Source organism: Platichthys flesus, chromosome 19 (assembly GCF_949316205.1).
Source record: "Platichthys flesus chromosome 19, fPlaFle2.1, whole genome shotgun sequence".
Taxonomy (NCBI): domain Eukaryota; kingdom Metazoa; phylum Chordata; class Actinopteri; order Pleuronectiformes; family Pleuronectidae; genus Platichthys; species Platichthys flesus.
In genome coordinates, this window is record NC_084963.1 from 18,419,372 (window position 1) to 18,441,403 (window position 22,032).

The 22,032-nt window shown below is 40.6% G+C and overlaps 2 protein-coding genes across 5 annotated transcripts; both read right to left on the minus strand.

Moving 5' to 3' along the window:
* Positions 1-458: 458 nt before the first annotated feature.
* ved (ventrally expressed dharma/bozozok antagonist) lies at positions 459-2,225 on the minus strand. Its single transcript, XM_062412244.1, has 3 exons — positions 1,991-2,225; positions 1,232-1,491; positions 459-940 (listed from the first exon to the last, which is right to left on the minus strand). Exons 1-3 carry the CDS (start codon positions 2,223-2,225, stop codon positions 593-595), a joined length of 843 nt encoding a protein of 280 aa, XP_062268228.1. The 3' UTR covers positions 459-592.
* A 4,457-nt stretch (positions 2,226-6,682) lies between these two features.
* On the minus strand, positions 6,683-21,134 carry polm (polymerase (DNA directed), mu). Of its 4 annotated transcripts, XR_009924747.1 has the most exons (13): positions 20,652-21,132; positions 19,251-19,428; positions 18,245-18,343; positions 17,984-18,154; positions 17,828-17,899; positions 16,855-16,975; positions 16,640-16,772; positions 13,966-14,068; positions 13,466-13,879; positions 13,302-13,385; positions 13,038-13,163; positions 10,958-11,036; positions 6,683-8,187 (listed from the first exon to the last, which is right to left on the minus strand). XR_009924747.1 is itself a non-coding variant. In XM_062413155.1 (12 exons), the coding sequence occupies exons 1-11, from the start codon at positions 20,834-20,836 to the stop codon at positions 13,077-13,079; spliced, it is 1,644 nt and encodes a 547-aa protein (XP_062269139.1). In that variant the 5' UTR covers positions 20,837-21,134; the 3' UTR covers positions 8,330-11,036; positions 13,038-13,076. The 4 variants fall into 4 exon arrangements, 3 of the variants coding, with proteins under 3 accessions (XP_062269139.1, XP_062269137.1, XP_062269138.1); XM_062413155.1 differs by lacking the exon at positions 6,683-8,187 and having other exon boundaries at positions 8,330-11,036; positions 18,245-18,340; positions 20,652-21,134; XM_062413153.1 differs by lacking the exon at positions 6,683-8,187 and having other exon boundaries at positions 8,332-11,036.
* Positions 21,135-22,032: the final 898 nt, after the last annotated feature.

Genomic DNA, 22,032 nt, shown 5'->3' on the forward strand with positions numbered 1-22,032 from the left:
GGAAGAGGAACTCAGATCCTCTACTTCAGTAAGTAAATAGCAGAAGTAGAAATATTTCTTCTCAAATAAGATTAAGAAAGTAGTACCATAATTGAAAGTACAGAAATGTTGGCAGCAAACTAAACTTGTGGTATTGAAAGTGAACAGGGTGGCTCCTATGAGTGTCAGTATTATGAGTATGTATATTATTGTTTGATCAAATATCGGTGTGAAGTTCTGTTGAAATTTTAATAAAAGAAAATAAACATCAGATGGCCTGTTCAGTTTGAATAACTCTTTTTTTTAAGCAGTGTCATTTCACAGTGACAATCTGATAAAAACACTTCATAGATTAAAATTTAAATATTTGCAAACTATACAAGCAGAGGTACACACATATATCACATTATTGCACACTACCCGGTTTGATTCATGATTAAGATGTTAGCTTCACAGCCATGTTTGGGATCTGTTTCATTAATTTATGTTGGTGTCGATCCTAATAGGATAATGAGAACATAATTTGTTCAAAATGTAAAGCCAATAAAATCTTATTTAGTTTGAGGTAAGATTACAGCAGTTTCTCAGGTTCATCTTCTTTGGACAGCCAGTGTTAGTAGTACTGAGGATAAGCCGGGTAGGAGCCCATGAGTTGAGTCGAGGCAGAGGGCATCATGACCCCCGGGAGGCTGCTGTACTGGTAGGAGTCCAGGGGCCGTGTGGGAACACTGGACAGGCGGGGGCTGTACTGCAGACTGTGTGGATGGACGAAGGAGGCAGCAGCCGGGGCCTCCTGCGCTGCTGCTGCTGAGTGGTATCTAGGGTAGGGTCCCGGCCTGTAGGACTGCAGCTCAGGATAATGCATGAACTGGGAGGCAATGTTTGCCTGGCAGGCGTGAGCAAGGGCGTCCTGCACAGTCCTCTTCAGCTTCATGCGTCTGTTCTGAAACCAGTTTCTGATCTAAGGTGCAGAAAGAAGAGGAAAGTCTCATGAGGAAAAGTTTACACCAAAGAATATTGTGAAAAATTAAGCAGTTTGTCATATTCCTGGGAAATAAACACATTTAAATACTAATTCATTAAAACGTATCCAATTGCTATTTGTCTTGGAATTCATAACATTTAATGAGATTGCATGTAACGACACTAGAGTCGGCATAAAATCTAGAGGTCATGGCCTCAGTATCCACAGTGATAGCTGCTGATAACTCAAACACTGGAGTCATATTAGTGACACACTGAGGCTCGTTACCTGTTTGTCAGACAGGTTGAGCTTCTTGCAGAGCTCGGCCTTGTCCTGCGTTCCCAGGTAAGCGTTCCTCTTGAAGGCCCGCTCCAGGCTGCTGATCTGCTCCGACGTGAAGGCCGTGCGGGGTTTCCGGCCCGACGGGGGGGAAAGCGGTGAGGTGGACACACAGTCAGGAATGGCCGAGGGGGAGAGGGAGTGACACCCTTCACTCTCATACCCGGAGGTCTCCTCCTCTGTCCCACTGCTGAAACTGGCCTCTGTGACTGGAAAGAAGAATTCAACAAACGTTAATTTTAGCTATTTAAAAAAAAAGTTCAACTCTTCATCTTGTGGAAAAACATACAAACGTAATGTAATCTTCAATACCCACAGTTACCTGTGTAATTGAGTAAATGTAGGTACATTCCGTCAGTGACAGCTTAAGGCCACTACTAAAAAACGTTACAATTTAAAGCCCCTCTGCACTTAACAATATTCGTTATTTGTTTAACACTACAAATTTACGCAGAAAACTTGTATTCTAGTCATGTCATATAAATGTATTTAATCCTAAAATGAATCCTCTAACTACAGTTCACGGATAATTATTTAGCTGTACTACACATTAAAGCCGTAAAAATAAATATTTTGTAATTTTTTACTTTTACTAATAACTTAAGTTATTTAACTCTACAATTCAGCATTGGAAAGTTGAGTTTTTGTAAGTGGAAAAGGCTCAACACTTCTAGCGTATTAAAAGGAATTTTGATGAAGTGAATTTACCTTGATTGCTGTGAGAGGTTTGGTGCTGGGGTGTGCTCAGGCTGTACGCATCCCGGTTCTGACTCCTGCTCTCTTCCTGTTGCTCAGGTACATTTTCTGACTTTTGTCTGCAGTAAAAACCTGGCAGACTCTCAGAATTTGTCCCGCAGGCTGTGGTTCCGGGGGTCGGGACAGCGTCTGATCCTGCTGACTTGCTGCTCTGGGCCATCCACTCGATGGAGAAATGTCCTCTCATTGCTGCAGAGTGCTGAAGATTTGTTTCTTTCTTCTTCTAATGGAAGCAAAAAAACGTATTTCCTTTGTTTTAAATTGCAAAATCTGAAGTGTAGTTTCTGTCCAGAGTGCAGGGAAGGATCTCAGGATGGTCGGTCAGTGCTGGTGGCAAAGGAGTTGTAGTTGCCTCTTCCTGGCAGCCTGTCTGTACTTATAGGGGACATCCCACCTCATCTCAAACTCTCTCAGCCCCAAAGATCAAAGCATGCATCCTCACTTCCCTCCCACCCTCCCCTCCTTTAGTTTTCACAACTGGAGTAATTAAGATGTCTCATTCAGTCTCAATGAGGCTGTTACAGCATGGCTCCAGTAAGTCTGGGAGCCCCCCCTCCACAACATACACAAACACACACACACACAACAGCACACAAAAACACACGCCCTCCTTCCTGCCTCCAAAAACAGATAATAGACACACCTCACCCCCAAATTGTCTGCATCTCTACATCCACACTGTAAATGCAAGTATGCAGTGTACAACAGAACTACTACTTAATCTAAAGAACTTACTTTCTCATATTAATGTATACTTGTACTGCAGTGAGAAGCATTGGAAATATATTGTATAACTTAATGAGCTGAATTTTTAAAGCACCAATATTGAGTATGGCTCCAAGGTTTCTTTGTTGTTTGTGCATATTTCCATGTTTCGCTATTTTATACGTCATCTTCTCTACATTAGAAAAATATACCTCACTTTTATGTGACAGCTATAGTATTTTAGGATAAAAATGTTGTATATTTAAAGCTGAACCAATAAATAAATCGATAGAAAAGCAATCGTCTTTCTTTTCAATAAAGACGAGCAGCTTCTAAAATGCAAAATTGTTTTCTGTAGTAAATCGAATGTATTTAGAAAGAAAGCTGATTATATATGTCAGGAGCAGTTAAAAAAAACGCTTTTGTTTTCTGAAATCTGTACTGAGGATGTTACAGCATTTTCTGCAGACAAATTGATAAGAAAATAATATAGTCGCAGCCGAGACTCTTGTCGCTTTCCAAGCAGACATTAATCAGATTCTTCAAATCTCCACTCAATGCTAAACTGCTCATCACACATTTAGGGGCCATAGTTACTCTAAAAATACAAACCTCAATCAGAAAAGACTCATTTGAGCCTATGACCAACATAATGAGCTGTGAGTGGCTTAATATCATGGAAACACAATAATCCTGGATGATCCCCAGATTAAAGACCGTCTGCTGGGACGGGATATCAGTTGAGCTTTAACAATGATGGGTTTCAAGGTTGTGTGATCTCTGTTGTAACTGAGACTGATTTGCATTTGGATGGAGTGATCCTTGGATGACTTTAAGATGAATAATAGCTACTAAAGTATTTTCTACTGTAAAGGATTAAAAATAAGTTGCAGCAGTAATATCATAAAGTAATTAAGATGTTATAACTCAAAAATAAACACAGGGAATACTTCACAGAGCTGTATGCTCTGTGAAATGTGTCGAAATTCAGCTCCTATAGTAAATTAAGGAAACACTACAATTTGAAACACTCATTTCTAAGTAAACATCCTCTTTTCAAAATAAGTAAACGATCATTGTACATTGCAAAAGTAAAAATACTTCTTATGATACCACAATGGTATCTGTCCATGTTAAATTGTCATATATTATACTAATGGATTATTATTATTGGTATAGCAATGGTTATCTCAACAGTTATTGGTTATTCGCTAGCCTGTGACATAGTGTCTTGTCTGCAGCTGGAATGTTCTGGGGGAAAGTATTATGTTTTCTTGGGAAACGTGAAATTGGAGTAGCTAAAAGCATCATAAATTACAATTCAAGTACTTAATTACTTTAGTCTCTTTAAATCGGCCTACCTTGTTGTTTAAAAAACATGCCAAGATTCAGATGGTGGAGTAGTCTGAAATGTTGAAATGATTGTAGAACATAAGTAGAAATCCAACACAATATCCCAAGATTTCTTTAAACCATCGGTGGAGGAAGTACCTAGCTCTTCTAAGTAAAAGCAGTGATACCAAATGGGAAAATACTCCATTAAAAGTTTAAGTCCAGATTCATAAATGCAGTGGAAATTTGAGGTTAGTCAAATGTCCCTTTTTGCTGGTACAGCATTGGATTATTATTAAACATGTTGTGATGTCTATTCATGTGCGAAGTATCAAGGGGCATAAAGCTAAAAAACACATATTTTTCACCTCTGGCCGTGACTTCCACACATCATCTTAACTAGTTGTCTCATTTTAGTGCCACCACTGTGTGTGTGATGGTGGTTGGGTGTGTGGGTGTTTGTGGATCATGTTAAAGAGCTTGATAACGAGCTGAAGATGATGATCCCCCTGTGAATTGGCTCATAACATCAGCTGAGTGATGGAGCCGCGACTGTCTCCTCCGAGGACAGAGGAGGTAAGGGCGCAGGCAGGCCGGCGCTGTTTTGTGTCTCAAAGGTGCTTCGGCCAAACGCATTGAGGCTTTAAAGGATTAATCGGGTCAGACACGACCCCTCTCTCCCCTTCATTGATAAGATAATGAGAGGTGCTCGGGACGCTCAGAGAGAGCGGATCCGTGGCTGCGCAGGACTATCTCCGCGCCTCCAGACGCGCTGTCTGTGCGCTGCAGTTGGAGAAGAGAGCCGCGGCGCTCTAACAGCTCATTATGGATACTGGGCTACTTCAAAGGCGCCCGGTGCTTTGATACCTACACACCCAACATGAGACGGGACACGGCCGCCACCATAAAACCTACTTCATATTGTCTTTATGGTGCGTAAAGACCTCCCCAGTAGGGGCTGAGCGCAGAGCATGACAACTCTCATGCAACTTCCCACATTCATCACAGACTGGGCTCATGTACAATAAAATGCTCCTGTAATTATGACAGAAACATAAGAAAAGATATGTAACATCACCCTCTTCCTGCGTTAAATGCTGACCATGTCTTTGTACTTTTACTTATAAAAAAGTATTGATGTACTGGTACTTTTATCTCCATGTCCTATTATATTGCACATTATTCCCACGAGTCTGTGAATCCATAGCAACATTACACCAAGTAAAAAAGTACATTTATTCAAGTACTGTAGTTTACTTGAATATGTTCATTTTTGGTTACTTTGTATATCTAACCCACAACAATGCATTTTTTTGACCAACAACAGTAAAACCAGCTGCATACATAAAAAACAATAATAGTATTCTGTTTATAACATACAGTATTTCAAAGAACTCATTGTTTTGAAACTAAGGTGATTTTTGCTGACAACCTTGCCTATTTCTACTTCCACAATTTCATGTCAGTGGAGAACCTTTACTTGTGTTGTATTGATACTTGTACTTATCTGTATATTTCCGACACAGTTTTTTGGCAAATCCTGAGTGGAATAAGTAATGTTTGATGGTAGGAAAATATTTGTAAACGAGTACTATCCTTTAAATGTACTCCACGGGCAAATACTTGTAGAAGTTAGAAGCTACTGTCACTTTACAAGTGAAGATTTTTCATACACAAGATATGTGAGATGATAAAATATTCGAGGTACAGACAGAGACTGTCTAAGGGTTTTCCTCCCGTCTCCCAGCCTCTCGTCTGCGTCTATGTCCTCACATCAAAGAGCTGCAGTCCTGCAAGTCCCAGATCAGGATGGAGATGACGAGGTGGAGCAGGCCGACACTGATACCCATCCGCCCCGTTATACAACACACAGACACAGACGGAGGGGCAGCGATCGAGGTGAAGGAGAGAAAACAAAATGATCAGGACCTCTTTGAACTTTTAACTGTACCAATCAACTCACTGTTGTGTGTTTCTTCTTCTTCTGTGTGTTACTGTTTGTGTCTTTCTCTTCTGTCCTCGGATCAACACTTGTTGTAGATGTTGTAATGTCGGCTGTTTGTTCACTCTTGGCTCTTGTGCTTCGTTTGAAGTGAAAAGGATCCACTGCTCTTTCTGCGTTCAGACATTACTTCTCTGCAGTGGTGGATGAATCAGTAAGGTAAAAGTAAGTAAAAGTACTATCACCCGGGCGTGGAAGTGATCTGTAAAGGTCCAGTATCCAAAACTTCAATAAAATGACTTGATTAGGCAATTAGGATGTTTGGGCAAATGTTTCTATAAACACAATTTCATAATAAGGAGTTGTTTTTATCTTGGTGACTGGGTGGCACGTTAATGAAGGCTATTGCTAGTTTTTAGTTTTATTATTTTAAAAGATTTTCTGCAAATTTGCTGAACCAAGGGTCTCTGCAAAGACTCAGCTGTCTGGATTTGTTTATTTTTGTAATGCCCTGGTCTTACATACTCAAACACAGGTCATGCCAGGTTTATCTGAAAGAAACACACGTGGACATTCTAGGTCAATCTTGATATATGTGTGCGTTTGTGTGTGTGTGTGTGTGTGTGTGTGTGTGTGTGTGTGTGTGTGTGTGTGTGTGTAAACTCTCCTTATCCATGAAGAAGAGGTCAATCATCCTCCTCGGCCCCAGTCCTAGCCTGCTGCTGTCTGTGGGGTAATGGTCTCCTGCTGGCTTCGTCTTTGATTGGCTCCATTCAGACTCTTTCATCTCTAATGGGCCTGTTTGCTGCTCTGTTATGGACACAAACACACCTAACAACACCGCCCCTCCAGGCACTGTCATTAGACCGGAGGGAGACACATGTCCCAACACACTGGGATGCAGTGATCAGATCGCTGCTATATAGTAGCCAATATCTCCTTCGGTCTCACTGTCTTCATTTTTAGATACACTAAGGAATTGAATCAGAATCTTGAATCTTAATGAATCTATTTTTTCATTATAAAAAATAATTAAGTAATAAACATCCCTGGACACCTCAATTTATCCTAAAAAATACATTCTCAAAATGAACAGCAGGCTTGAGGTCTATTCAATGGAGTTGAAATGATCGTGGGAATAGTCAAACTCAACCAAACTGCAGAACGTTTGATGGATTAGTGTTTTATTCCCCTGGATATAATTTTTTTTTTACATAAAGCAAACAAATCACTTAAAACCTTAAACAACCTCAACCAAGAGAGAGTCTGATGCTGAGTGGATTCCTCTATGCAGATCAAGGCGGTGATGACGCCTAATAATCATTGATCTCCATTGCCGGCAGTCTCCAGCAGTTGCCCGCCCCGTCTGTAACACAGTCAGTTAAGGTCTCTTCCCCTGTCCTATTGATCCCTATCAACCTCATCAAAGGCTCCCTGGGCTTTGAAGGGGCCAGTGGGACTGGTCCCGGTGGAAGAGCAGGCGCTGCGACTCCCCTTATCAAATGGGGGAAGATGGTGGGATGGAGTGATGGAGGGGAGGCATGTTTTAACACTGTGACATTTAAATTTCTCTCTAAATGCTGGAGGCAGATAGACACCTGAGGGTTCATACATTTTACTGCAGGTGCTGGTGAATAGCCATTCTTACTTTTACAGTCCTTATACAAGCATAACTAAATGACACTGAACAGGAACCTAAAATGTAAATTGACGGCTGACTTACAGTACATGAGGGAATGTTTGTGTTTGGTGATGATGTCATATTGCTTTATATGTCTGATTTGTGAATCCCTGAGAATAAGACATCAAGAGCTTGATGCCAGGATGAGTCAAGACATGAACCACAAAATAATCAGATTGGAACAAAACAAGGAAGACATCCTCAAACTGTTCAGTATTCTAGAGGAAAAGCAAGAGGCTCTGGGTGTACATAAAATCAATATGAAGAGCTGCAATGAAATGCTCGTGAGAGAAAGAGAAGGATTGAAGAGTCTGATGTCAGAAATTGTCTTCTAGAGGCAAGACATGGAAAACCAACTGAAGGTAGAGATCTTGTCGGAAAAGAAAGATCTCTTGAAACTGAAAGCAGAACTGTATGAGTGGAGAGAAGATCTGGAAAGACTGTCTGAGAAGATGGACCAGGAAAAACTGGTCTTGAATCTGAAGAGATCTGAAAACCAAAAACATGTGAACTATTACAAAATGAGCAAGATATAAAAGAGGAAAAAGACAAATTGAAACTCACAAAGACTGAACTACAACAGAAGAAGGAACATGTCGACAGTCTGTTGGATGACGTAAACCAAGAGAAAAGCAACATTAAAAATCTGACCCTTCAGGTTCACACACAGAGAAAAAAGCTTACTAGCTACTCTAATCTAGCAGTGTTTTTGGGTGATTGTGTGATATGCATTGTCAGGCGTGTTAGTGAGGACAGAGGTGATTTCTTATGTGGAGGAAAATATAGATTATGAGGAAAATTAAACAAACATATTTATCAAAAAACATTTTCAGACTTTACCCGCAGTTGGCCTTTCACGCAGGCACAACGCAGCGGGAGGTTCTCTGCACAGACGTGTTCACGACAGCATCAAATCCTCCACATTATTCAGGCGAAAGGTGGAGCTGCCGGGTGCGGCAGGCGGAGCCAGGAAGTGACGTATTTACTCCGGAGATAATGTGATTTTTTTTTTTTTAACACACCGACTCTCGGTGTCGCCTGTTATCAACTAAAACTCTCTTTTCATCTTCGTCAGTGTCTTCAATGTGTGTATCATCGCCTTTTCAACAGGATATTTGTATATATATATCTTTTTTTGCATCTGTTACATGTTAGAAGCGTCATCAACCTGCCCCCCTACTCCCGGGGAATCCAGGAGGGGATCCCCTGCTGTGTTGAATGCAGGACTTTTACTTGCAAACATGGTTCCCATACTGCTTATTTGTCTCTTACGTCACTTACTCTTTTCAGTATCACTCTTGGCTTTTCTTTGTGTGGGTAAATGAACTCTGGTTTGGTTAGAGGAAGAGATGTGTAGAATGTTTTCCGTTCTATTCTTTAAGAAAAAGCAGATGGGATCAGGTCCTGCATCCCCACTTGAAACAATTTACATTTACGCACAAACTACATCCTATTTCCTCTCTGTTCTCACAGGGGCCAGACTTGAGGTCTCCTTGCAGCACGACGTTGCTCTCCTGTCTTCTTGTCCCCCAGAAACTTTTGCTTCACACATACGGTGTCAAAAGCAGAGACGTGTCAATGGTGATTTACACACTTAAAATAAGTAATTTTCTCTTCCAGCTACGTTTGTTCAAACCACAGACTCAACACATGGTTCATAAAGGTTGACTGTTCAACATTTGAAAAAATCTATATTCTGTTCTTCAGTGTATATATTATTTGCAATGTGTGCACATGTCACAGAGTGGAGATGAGAGGAGAGGGAGGTGTGGGCACCAACACAGTCTTTGATCCTAAACTGGTATTTAGAGGTTAATGAGGCTGTTAGGAAGAGGTGAAGGAAACGCCTCTGAGTTCACACATCACTTAACACACACACACACACACGGGAAATGTATCTGGAGCCCCTAACAGGCCACGACTCTAAATGACGATCACTGTTATTTAAAACAAACAGGGCAAGAATGTATCAGAGGGATTATCTACATTATTTGAGCAGGATTTAACACAAGTCAAACAAATACATGTAAGGAAGCACTCACACACCAATATAACAGTCTTCAAAATAATTCATAAGAAGTCCTGCAGTCAGAACCGTATTAGAGCAAAATTATAGAACTATTCTCGGCACAGTATCAAAGTAAAAGTATTTAAGAAAGTAAAACGGACCAGATTGTGATTACTGAGTCGTCAGTACTTCTGAATAATTTTACTGTTAAAGCTGCTTTTAACTACATTTTATATTGATTTCAATTCCTTTTTATATACAGTAATACATTTGTCTAATGTTCCAATTTAGTAATTTACCTGAGTATTTCATTTGATGCAATTTTATACTTCCACTCTACTGCATTTCGAAGGAAATTTATTTTGTGAAGATATGATTTTATGACAGAAGTCAAATCATATCTTCACAAAATAAAGCAAAACCTGAGAATAGTCCAATAAAGTGTGTTTTTCAGAAATGTTGTTCTTCGTTCTTCTCCCATTAATCATGTCAGATTTATCTGGTGACCCTATGGCCGGTCCCAACCCCTTGGTTAGAAACCACTGGACACCACTTTCCAACTAAATATAAAGCAGTTTAAGTATCTCTACATGGACAAGGTACAACAATAAAATGTAGCTGAAGAATTCTCTCTCTCATTTAACTGAAGAAATACTTTTATTGATGATACTTAAATGTCTTTTATACTTATAAATGAATATTTTTACATTTTGCTACCAGGGCTCTTAATCAAGTAAGCTTTTTATAGTTCTAACCACCTTATACACAGTTAGCTGGTTTAGTCAGTAGGGCACAAATGTATCACCAGGCCAGTCCTCAGCCCTGCTCATACCTGATATTCAACTCCCTTATCAGCTCTATATGCAAACGTCATATGCTGTTCTGATCCAAGAGATAGAGAGTGTGGAGCCATGATGAGCTGAGTGGATCAATATGCTGCATGCGATATGCTGTTCGAACCCTGTCTCCCCCCAAGGGGCCAAAATACTGAATCACAAATCGCTCCTGACAGTGTCTGAGTGATATGTGATAGAGAAAGTGCTGCCTGGCACTGCATGAATGTGTGGCAATGGATGGATGGAAAAGGGTTTACAAAACTAGAGCATTGCAAAATATAAATGCAGACCATCAGAAGACATCAGCTGAGTAGGCGGTCCTTCAATGTCACGTTCGCATTAATGTGCCCACTGCTTAAAAGAATATGGACATCCCTGAAGAGCTCTGAGTGTGGTGTCACTGATGGGATCACACCTGAACTTAGAGCTGTCCACTTGTGATGAGATCACTCAGGAGTCAGGACAGATGTTGATACCAGGTCTGAACGGAGCCACTGGGGTCATGAGAAGATATAGGGCAGAGCAAAGGAGAAAAAGCTAAGTTCTATCACAGAAATGTATCGACAGATTTTGAACTTTGGATTCGTTTAGTGAATATTAGACAATTTGACCCATTTGAACCTAGAAAACTTTGATTAAAAGCTACAATGTGAGCATGTAAAAAGTAAACAATACAGTTAAACAAATCTGAATCATGCCAACAGGCCCCAACTAGACCCCAGTCTGGTTTGATTTAAACATTTTATAAGCTCATTCAATTTTTTTTATGTTACTCTAATCCGAAACATCCCTGTAGCTGTCATAAATAGATGACGTAAGGTAAAAAAAGTGCAGTATTCTCCTGTGAACTAGTACTTCATCCTGTACTTTAGTGAATGCTTCGCTCACTGAGGTTGCACAAGGTGTCTCTGCTCTGCACAGCTGTGTGGTTCTATTTTCAGTGACTGGAACAGATAAGCTGACGAGGACGTTATAGAATACAGGTCACTGAAGCACAGGTGTGAACCCTAGACTGTATAAATGGTGTGAACGTGCATTTTCACTCTTGTTCTTTTGACATGGGCACAAAGCAACATATAGTAGAACATGCCCTGCTGTGCGTGAGGCGATAGATTGTAAAGAAACACGAGGGAGGAAACAAACGTGAAATCAAATATAACACGTTTTTAAAGTGCGTTTTGTCAAGTTAACCTTTTGTACCAAGCCTTCTTCTTTCATTACATTACTGTGCTCTTGCCATGCTCCTCTTTTGTTAACCGGTGCACAATGACAAATTTAATCCCGTCACTCTATATCTGTGAATAAAAGATCAGGTGGTTTCTGTGGTTTAAGGAATTGGAACTAATCAGAGCTTAAGCAAATTAAAGATAAATTCCTCAGATCAGTATAGTCCTGGCCAGGATGGATGGAGAGTCAGTCCATAACATAGAAACATTGATGGTTCCCACAGGTTGATTCTTTAACACTTCCTCTTACTTTTATTCTAGCGCCACCTTGAGGTTCACATTTGTGGTCTTTTCACAGGATTTCCTGACAATCCTTTAAATATCCCAGTGAAACAGAAGTCAGAGCTGATGCTTCTTCATATTACTGTATGTTCAGTAGAAAACGCACAGCTATGGAGGGAATTGTGGAAGTCACTGATTGGTCTCTACAGTCGCCAATAGAGCTGTAGAGACCAATCATGTCACAAAAAGCAGTAGCTTCTCACAGAACGTCGTAATGGGAAACATGTTCTCTGTTTTGAGTACCTCTCACTACCACCTAAAGATTTACCTGATGAGTTGGACAGCAGAGTTCTCCGTGAGCTGGTTGCTCACTGACAGAATTTAGAGATAAAGGAGTGGAAAATTGCAGACAGTCATTGGATGCAAGATGAGTAAACGCCCACCCTGAGTGGACATGAGTCATGAGAGATTAAGATGTAAAGAAGTTCTGATGCTGGATTTATAACAAGGGATTAATAAACAATTAATAATAATAACTGTATTTGTATATCACTTATTTGAACAAGGTAACAAAGTGCTTTACACAAAAGTCCATGGCAAAAATAAAGAATCGATTATATTAAAAGTCCAATACTGTATACTGTGTAGTCCAATTAGACAAAAGAGCCTTCTCATTACAAAATGAGGTCGAGCCCTTTAGTTTGTAGAGAAAATACAACAGTCCCCACAATGAGCAGCACTGGAGACTTAACAAAGGGATGCAGGATGCAATCTGGGAATATGCATTTTTTTGTGATGGGGCCTTTAAGGCTGAGTTTATTAATCATTTATATATACATATAATCAGAGCCAGGTCTGAACGGAGTCAATGAGAGGAGTGAACATGGCAACGAGACACAATAACTGCTGTAAAATTCCGCCTCATAGTACAACAAACGTACAGTGTTCTGGCATCTGATTTACCCCCCCCCCCCCCCCCCGCTCTTCCACACCATCTGAAGGCTACGTTAACCTTTCCTTCTCCAGGTGATATTCCTCACATGGTACCTGCTTGGCCCTCCAACTGCAGATTCTCCTCAGGTCCCCTCAGGCGTTTCTCTCTGACGGAGGAATGAACTCTAGGCCGAGATGAGCAAATATCTCTTCCTCTGATGTGGCTTTAAGATACCTCTTCTGTGAGAAAGAGGGAGAACAGAAAGGATAATAATGAACGCAAAACATCAGACTGATTTATTGACTTCACATAGCTCTTGATTTAAAAGTAGTACAACAGATCGGCTCAAAAATAGGAGTGGGAAGACGTTTATATACCTGTGTGTTGTCATATAGGGCATGGCTGTTTAGAGACATGGCCTTTTCCTGTCCAGCCCAACGTCGCAGCTCTCTCTCAAACAACTGCAGGTCAGTTAAAACATTTAGAAAGAGAAAGGCAGCAGTCGTACAGTTAGAAACGTCTGAAGCTATTAAACGGTCACCTTGGATCCCGTCCAGCCGAGCAGAGCAAAAGCAAACTGGCTGAAAGGAGAAACCACCAGGTCCACTCTCACAGCTCTCCATGGCTTGTGTCCTGCAGGTTTTAGTCCTCCATCTTCACAGGATCTCTGTTCGCCGGCGTGAATCTGACTCTGTGAAGTATGATCCGTCTGCAGAATCGAGTCCTCAACTTGTATCTGCGTGTGGCCTCCAACACTGCAGGGGCCCTCTACTACATTCTGTAATCCAGTTTCTCTTTGTGTCTCTGGCTGTTTTGTTTCCCGTTTCTCCTCCTTGGCCAGTTTGAAGATGGAGAAACACCTCTCAAAGCGGTCCATGTTGGAGGCAATTCGAGCAGGGCCGTCCTTCGACTCCAGGTAAGAGTTTCTCGTTGTTTTCTGGTAGAGCAGGAAACCCTGGAGAGACGGAAAAGTACTCAGGTAGAAAAAGACAGAGAGGCCTAACGCTGGACGTACGAAGGCAAGAGGCTGAGGGACTTTACATGCGACTCCAGCCAGGACACCACTTTAGACATCAGTCCCTCCTCCCTGCCTTCCTCTGGGTGGGTTATGAGGAAGTCAACATCATGACCCGTCAGTTTTCCTCTAAAAAAAAGGAGTCAGTGGAAACATTTCATTGAAACTGCAACAGTAGAGAGTCAGGACTCTTCTGGAGAGTGTAACGATGCTGTAGGTTAACGTGATGGCCACCAGTGTTAATTTCAGCTTTAGAACTGTGAAGTTGCCAGTTGAAGACTTTATCCATTATTATACTATTATCAAAATGTGCATTTATTATAAGTAGAAGATAGTAAGTGATTTTGAAACTATAAATTTTAGCTTCCACCCACTGTTAGTGAAGTTCTTGATCTGAGTCTTTCTCCTTCACATTTTCCTTTTAGTGATAAACCAACTTCTCACCTCAGTCAAGCTTAAACAAGCTTTACTGATATTTTGAGTTTTATTTTCCTCAATTTCCCAAAGATTCCAAACACACATTGAAAAAAACAAGTGCATGGAAACATATATACCCATGGGTAAATGAACAGGAGTTTACTGCTGGAACCAGGCAAACCTACCATCTAACAACTCTATGTAAATCAATGCGTCGCATTTACCTTTATCTGAATCTTCTAGAGGAAGATGTCTTGTGTTTTCTTTTCATTAGATAATATTGGCTGTTTTTTGTTGTATAGACCCTCTGCAGGTGACAATAGTTAGACACAACTGACAGCTGGTCAATGTTGACTGTTAATCTGCATTGATTGATAGAGTAAAGCCTGCACACTTACCACAAACCAATAATTATAGATTAGTTTAGTTAGTGGACAATGTTTCAGACCTCATCAGATCTTCACCAGGTCAAAAAGACACTGAAACTGACCTGATCAAAATTGCATTGAAAGTTAAATAATGACCTCTTGAGAATGTCCGATGTCACATGAACAACAGCACAGATTATCCCCTCGGTTCAAGTGAGGGGTGCTGCAGCAGGTAGAATGCAGGACGTAACATATTCTTCCTGCTGTGGAGATCACTTGTTCCCGTTTACAGCACATCGACACTGGCATCGGCCCTTATCACCACAAGCTTCACCAACCAAGGTGAATCCTGTGGAGGATCTGCTGCTGTGTTTTTACTATACTGTGTAAACACTATAGAAAGTCTGTAGGCTCTCACTTGGACACACAGCCCCTCCCAAGTTCAGTGCACGTCGGAAAGCAGCGTACTTTGGTGGTTTGGAGTTAGTGTGTAGTTTCTTTCCACCTGTGCCTTCTTTTATTCTATTCTTTTATATAGTTGGATTTCCTGATAAGCACATATGTGTAGCAGCTCGGTATGAAGGCCCTGTCCTCAGTCTTTTTATGAAGATGTCATCTGTCACACTGCCTGCTACACTCGCTTCTAGTTAAATCTAGAATAGAATTTAAAATTCTCCTCCTCACCTTCAAGGCCCTTAATAATATAGCACCTTTTTACCTTAAAGAGCTGTAGTACCTTATCAACCCACTAGAGCACTCCGCTCCCAGAATTCAGGCCTACTTGTCATCCCTAAAGTCTCTAAAAACAGAGTAGGAGCCAGAGCTTTTAGCCATCAAGACCCTCTGCTGTGGAATAATCTACCACTTTCAGTTCGGGAGGCAGACACCATCTGTTCGTTTAAGAGTTAGCTAAAAACCTTCCTTTTTGATAAAGCTTATAGTAAAAGCTAATTAGTGCGCCAGAATGTAACTCGTTCCATTTTCTAAAATAGGAAGCGTTTAGTTTAAAATGGCATAAAGGTATTGATGGCTTATCTACTGAGTGAGCCACATGGTTTAATCGTACTATCATACAAACCAGTAGCCAGTCAGATTTACCTTGAGCCTAAGTGTACCCCCAAGTTCGGCCTGTATCTATTACAAGGCAAAAACCCCTGATGACGCTAAGACGCAAAGGGAATTTATGACACATGACCCCCAAAGCTTCTCTTTCCAGCTTCTCATCCCTCTTCTCCAACCCTATCCCCCTTCCCAGAGTCCCTTTGCTTTATCGCCCGCAGATCGGGCCCGCTGTGGCCGCACCATGGATTACGATTTGTGGATCGTGCATCAGAGGTGGCAACGGTGGATCCAGTATGGCGGATTCTATACCGTGCGGGCTGATCGTAGTGGTAATGGCGGATCCTGTGTCGCGTTGGCATCATATAATGGTGGTGGACCACGACAGAGGTCGGCGGCTGATAATGGATCCTAATAAGCGGCAGTTGACAATGACTATGGACTATAGTGGATCCGATCTGGATGGCGGATCATGATTTTGCTGGTTTCTGACCATAGGCTATGATTGCAGCAGGACTGCTTGACATATAGTATTGAAGTTATCCTTCGAAATGTTTACCCTCATCAATGCTGCTAAAAACTTAAATCCTTATGATGTTTTCCTACACGTGGCATCTATTGCACGTCTGTCTGTCCTGGGAGAGGGATCCCTCACATGTGGCTCTCTCTGAGGTTTCTATGTATTTTTACCCTGTTAAAAGGTTTTTTAGTAGTTTTTCCTTACTCTTGCTGAGGCTTAAGGACAGAGGATGTCACACCATGTTAAAGCCCTATGAGACGAATTGTGATTTGTGAATATGGGCTATACAAATAAAATGTAATTGATTGATTTGATTGATAGTGTTTGCCCTTTTACCTCCTGAATCCTCCTGTCAGAGTAATCTGGGCTCCTGGTAACACAGAAACGACGGCTTTTGCCACAATCTCTTCAACAGCGTCAGCCTCCGCCTTAGAGACCGGCAGATTGAGGTCGTCATAGTGCTCCACACCTGACAGAAAACAAGGTGTTCATTCAGACAGAATCTAGACTCAATAAAGTACAAATGTACACACAAGTGCCAAGACACACACCCGCTTGTTGGGTTCGATTGAGGGAGTGTCCTGAATCCCGTAACTGGTGAAGAGTGTGTATCCCATCTCGGATCCATCGGTCTGCTGTTTTAGCTCCGACTCCAAAAACACCTGTTAAAACCTGAAATACATTTTTAGCGTTAACTTCAGAAATCAGTTGAAGGCAGCAGCAGTCTCCAAATAGCTTCACACAATGGAGATGATACACAAACGATTGAAGTGAGAGACAGTAAATATATTCAACATTTAATAATATTATGTGAGCCTACACACGTATCTTAATGTGGATAACCAATAAGATTTATTGAATTCTTTATATTTACTTACTTTTAAATTACACAACTTAAGTTTACTGGCATGCCACGCTATGATTAAGTGACTGAGTACATGTAATTTGGTACTGTACTGTTTTGTACTTTATGTTAATGGTCCCCAGACATTTAGGCTTGTGGACCCTTATAATGAAGTGAGGATCATTAGATGCTGATCACTCAAACAGTTCCTGGAAATACAAGGTCCCTACTAGCTGTATGGAGGGGAATGTGATATCTTGGTCCTCAGGAGATCACATATGCTCATAACAGAAACCTAAATAACAGATGATTTGATGATTTCACAGTTACCTGCAGACATAATATGTCCCTCATGAAACCCAAAATATAAGACTCCACTTCACTAGCTGATTAATTGAACTGTGAAGATTGATGAAAAGGAATGAAAACAGATGCGTGGACTAAAGGGACAGACGGCAGATCACTATATTCCCCTGATTTATATGCTAGGAGAGATAACAACTGTTAGTAGCAAGTGAAACCTGGTTATGAGGAAATGAGGGGTGGCATTTACAACTTTTCAGGAGAAGGAACTTTATGTCTTTTCAACTCGGGGTCCCTTCGAGGCTGTAAACCACTGTGGTAGATCATGAAATATAAACATTGCTGCCGAAACTTTATGAGCAAAAAAGTCCACAAACCTTTCGAGCTTTATACCGCTTACAGTGTTTCATAGATTCCACCTCACTAGATGCTCCATTATCCAAAATGTCCTATAAGAAAGGAGAATGAGACGGGAAATTCTTAGATCATCTTAACATGTTTTTATTAAACAGCCAAAAGTAGATTTCACTCACTTTGATGACTCGCAGTGAATGTCCTCCGAGACAGGGCAGCCCTCTGAGCTGCGTCATACACGTCACCGGTTTAGGAAGCGCCTTCAACACGGCGGCCGCCCGGCGAAAAGCAACACCTCGCCCTTCCTGGTCACTGAGCTCAGCGTTTTCTGCCAGGAGGGACAAAGCATCCTGACAGCGAGAATGCATTTATACTGTGTGATTTCTTTTCTTTCAGGGTTGGTTCAAGGTGTAACAAATGATGTGAGATTTTTGACATACGGTGAGGAGGCTGTTGTTGTCGTCCGGAGTGGTTCTTCTGTGACAGGCGTAGCTGGGCACTGAGAACACTACAACCTCTGCGTCATCAACCTGCCGCTGCTGAAAAATATACAGGGATTAAAGAGTTGTGCAGTTCAAGATCCGCATTCAACAGTTTGAGTTGTGACAGATTAACTGCCTCTAATATATAAGTTCAAACACTATCTATAATTCACATACACTTTTTTTTTTTTAAATTGCAAAAAACATTTGATGTTGCTGTTTTATTCACAGGGGCCGTGAACATTTATAACAATAACAATAATTTGGATTATTTTGTTTATAAGTGATTGTAGTAGTGGTAGTAGTATTATACGAATTACTACAGATAGCCCATCAAGTAAGAAATAGTAATCCTACATTATTCACTATCAAAATCACAAAATTATCAAGTTAATTTATAAATTGGGAAAGAGCAATAATTAAAAGAAGAGAAATTAGTATATAAGTAGTTAACTTCGTACAGGACACCAGTGTTTATACTATACTGTCAGGTACTTTTCTAAACATGTAATACAGAAGCAGAATGTCCCTCACATACCGCTGCCAAGGCCTAAAATCTCAATCAGGCTGCACCAAATTACACACACTCAAGATCCATGAATTATTCCCTGGGAAACCAGTTTAGATGTAAAAAATCGTGAAAGTGAAAAAAAGTTTTCTAGTAAATATAACGGGTTATTCCCTTAGCTATTCTTCACACTTTTTGTAGTTATCTCTGCTTAGGTTTTGCATTATCTTGCTAACAAACAAGCAAATAAACAAACCCACATGCATATGTGCAGAGAGCCATATCTTGCCATAGAGGTTGGCAGAGAGGTTATAGTTAAGAAAATATTAAAAAACTTGAATACTAAGTGTTATTCTGAGAAGTTTGACACATTAGCCAAGATTTCCTCCACTGAGAGATTTAATAAACACAAGGCTCAGATAAGCAGCAGTGATCTTGTTGTAGACTGAAATGTACCTGTAGCCTGTGTCTGTCCAGGATTGGAACAGGATGGCCTGCGTGCATGCTCTCTGTGAACCAGCTGATGTCAAGCAGGTGAAGCGGAGCTCGGCCCTGAGCCGTGTGCTGTGAGTCCAGCCACGTCCTGACCTCATCACCAGAGTTGTTTTCAGAAATGACATGTGTGATGCTTTGACTGTGAAGAAACAATGTTTAACACAACACATAATATAATGCACAGGCTAAACAGGACAGACATACCCAATAAAGCTGACATTTTTTGTCCATTGATCAATTTGTGGATCAAGTATTAACAAAAAAGCAATTTAATCTGTTCTATTATCACAGTAAGTTTAATTTAATTTTTTCTCCTGATATTTCAAGGAACAAAACCTTAAATAGTCATCAGTAAATAAAATATAATAATAATAAAAGTAACCATGAGTTGTATACAAGGCTTAACAGTCTAGGAAGTCAATAGAATATTTCAAGTTGAATAAACCTGTGTCCGACACATATGGAGGTTGTATTGATTGTTTCAACTGATGTTTTCACCATCATCCTTCTCCAATTTAGAATTAAGATGGTCACAGGAAGATGAGGCCACAGACTATGACACAACCTGATCCAATATAGAAATGTGAGCTGAGCAGGATTTAAATTTGACAATAGAATGCAGGAAAGTATGTTTTTTGGAACAAATTCTGATTTCAAGTTTTAGGATTTAGAGGCATCTACTGGTGAAGTTGCATATTACAACTAACTGCATACCCCTCCCTTCATCTTCTGTGTCCAGATATGTATGAGAACCTTTAAGAAGCATAAATAAAGGTGAGAGGCCCTCTACAGAGACAGTATTTTGCTCGTCTTTCCTGGCCTACTGTAGAAACATGATGGAGGACGACCTGCTCCAGAGACAGATATAAAGGTCAAACTATAAAGCTATGATGTGAAAAGGTTTTTACAGGGAACATGACTTATTTTTGCTCTAATCTACTCTAAACCAGAGCTGTAATTATGTGTCCAACAATGAGGGTGGAATCTGTTAAATACTTTAAGGAATATGTCAGTTGTCGTCCAAAATGGGAGCTTATCTGTGTCCAGGGCTTTCAGCGTTCAGGTTAGTAGGTTTCTACAGAGAGTACAGGTAGTTTCATTTATTGCACCATTTAATGGATAATAGCTTTGTTAGAATGAATAATGACTGTCTGGCCCTGTCCCTTGTGAATTAAATGACTTTTATACTTTATAATTCTTTACAAAGTTCAGCTTCCATGTATGTTGGACATGACAAGCTACAGATATATTACTAAACATGTTGACATTCAAGGTTTAATTTCGAAAGATTCTATGATATGATGTTTTCCATATAAGCCTCTGTAGCAGATTTAAGAACTTCAATTTCCCTGCTATTCTCACCTGAACGATTCCTCGACTCGAAATCCTTTCTTTCGACCCAGCTGACACAGGAAAGCTCTGCGACTGGCTCCCATTTTCCTTTCCAACAGGAATAGAAAGACCTGGGGGAACTTGATTGGTGGATGATCTCCACTGCTGTCAGCCCCAATGTTCCCTGTGACTCTTCTTCGTTTCAATGGCACCATCGTTAACTCTGCAGTTAAAATACGACGTTAAACCATCAGATCACACGCTGACATTGATGCCAACAAACCTGTCAAGTCCACGTCCTGGTTACACAATCCATTTTCGGAAAGTCTTGTAAGAGGGAGGATAAGCAGTGCACTACTGTGCGGGAGTGAAACCGGCTGAATCTGCGGTGTCTGCCCCCACCTCAGCCTCTGATTGGTCATGTTTTGGCATGAAGGGTTGTGATTGGTCAAAGCTAGGGCGGCGATATCGGGCTAAGCCAATTAGAAGCAGGTCAGGGGAGGACTTTTGCTACACGGCAGATACCAAAGGTACATCACCAAAATAACTCCGGTCGGAAACTGTGCACTACTAGCCCAGAGTGCCCGGCATGGAAGATAATTTCTGCCAATAAAAAATATACATACAATATAATTAATAACAAGTCATGTCAATAAACTTCTTTATTTTCCATATAATATAATCCTCACACACTGTATTACTTTGAACCATGTCTTTCCTTGTTTACAACTCTGAGAAATAAATAACCGCTTTAAAAATGAAAGGCCTCTGCATTATTTTTGTCCTAGATGTATAACGTTCAGGAGGCATGTCTCGCTGGATGAGACTTGAAGCCTCTTGGAGCTACAACCCAACAGGAAGTCCACCATTTGAATTTATTGTGCTGATTTTGGTGCAGTTATACATCAGTACCAAACTTCATGTCTGGTAAGAGTCTTGGTCTGAACACATACATATGCAGTCTCAGTCACAGCACCACCTTCTGGCATTAGAAAATGTTTGCTTTGACACTTTGACATCATTCCCAGAGCAGGTTGATGATATCCACTTCAAATTTGGTCAAAAAGCATTGGGACCTTCATAATACTTGTGAATATTGTGAGGTCAAACCAAATAAGGTGGTGAGTAACTGTTTTTTAAACTGTGTCGAATGCTTGAAAACTCACCAAATTTTAAACACACGTCAGAAGGTCTAGAATCATCACTTTGATGGGGTTGTTTGGTATTTGGTAGTTGCAAGATGCCTCACTAGAACTCACTCACAAAATGAAACATAGTATTTCTTGCAACATTTTTCACCTAGATTGATGGAAGCTCGAATGCGTACATATCAGGTCAAGACTTAAATTCAAAAGGAAGTTCTCAATTTTTGAATTTGAGTGGAAAATATAGAGCCAATACATACACAAAC

What these genes read in the sequence shown, in the direction of transcription:
- ved (XM_062412244.1), bottom strand. Translation starts at nt 2,225, where the DNA reads ATGAGAGGACATTTCTCCATCGAGTGGATGGCCCAGAGCAGCAAGTCA. An exon ending in AACCTCTCACAGCAATCAAG is followed by an intron (nt 1,492 to 1,990) that starts GTAAATTCACTT and finishes TCTTCTTTCCAG; the next exon opens with TCACAGAGGCCAGTTTCAGC. An exon ending in TCAACCTGTCTGACAAACAG is followed by an intron (nt 941 to 1,231) that starts GTAACGAGCCTC and finishes TCTGCACCTTAG; the next exon opens with ATCAGAAACTGGTTTCAGAA.
- polm (XM_062413153.1), bottom strand. Translation starts at nt 20,836, where the DNA reads ATGGTGCCATTGAAACGAAGAAGAGTCACAGGGAACATTGGGGCTGAC. An exon ending in ACAACAACAGCCTCCTCACC is followed by an intron (nt 18,155 to 18,244) that starts GTATGTCAAAAA and finishes TCTCGCTGTCAG; the next exon opens with GATGCTTTGTCCCTCCTGGC. An exon ending in CAATCGAACCCAACAAGCGG is followed by an intron (nt 16,773 to 16,854) that starts GTGTGTGTCTTG and finishes GTTTTCTGTCAG; the next exon opens with GTGTGGAGCACTATGACGAC.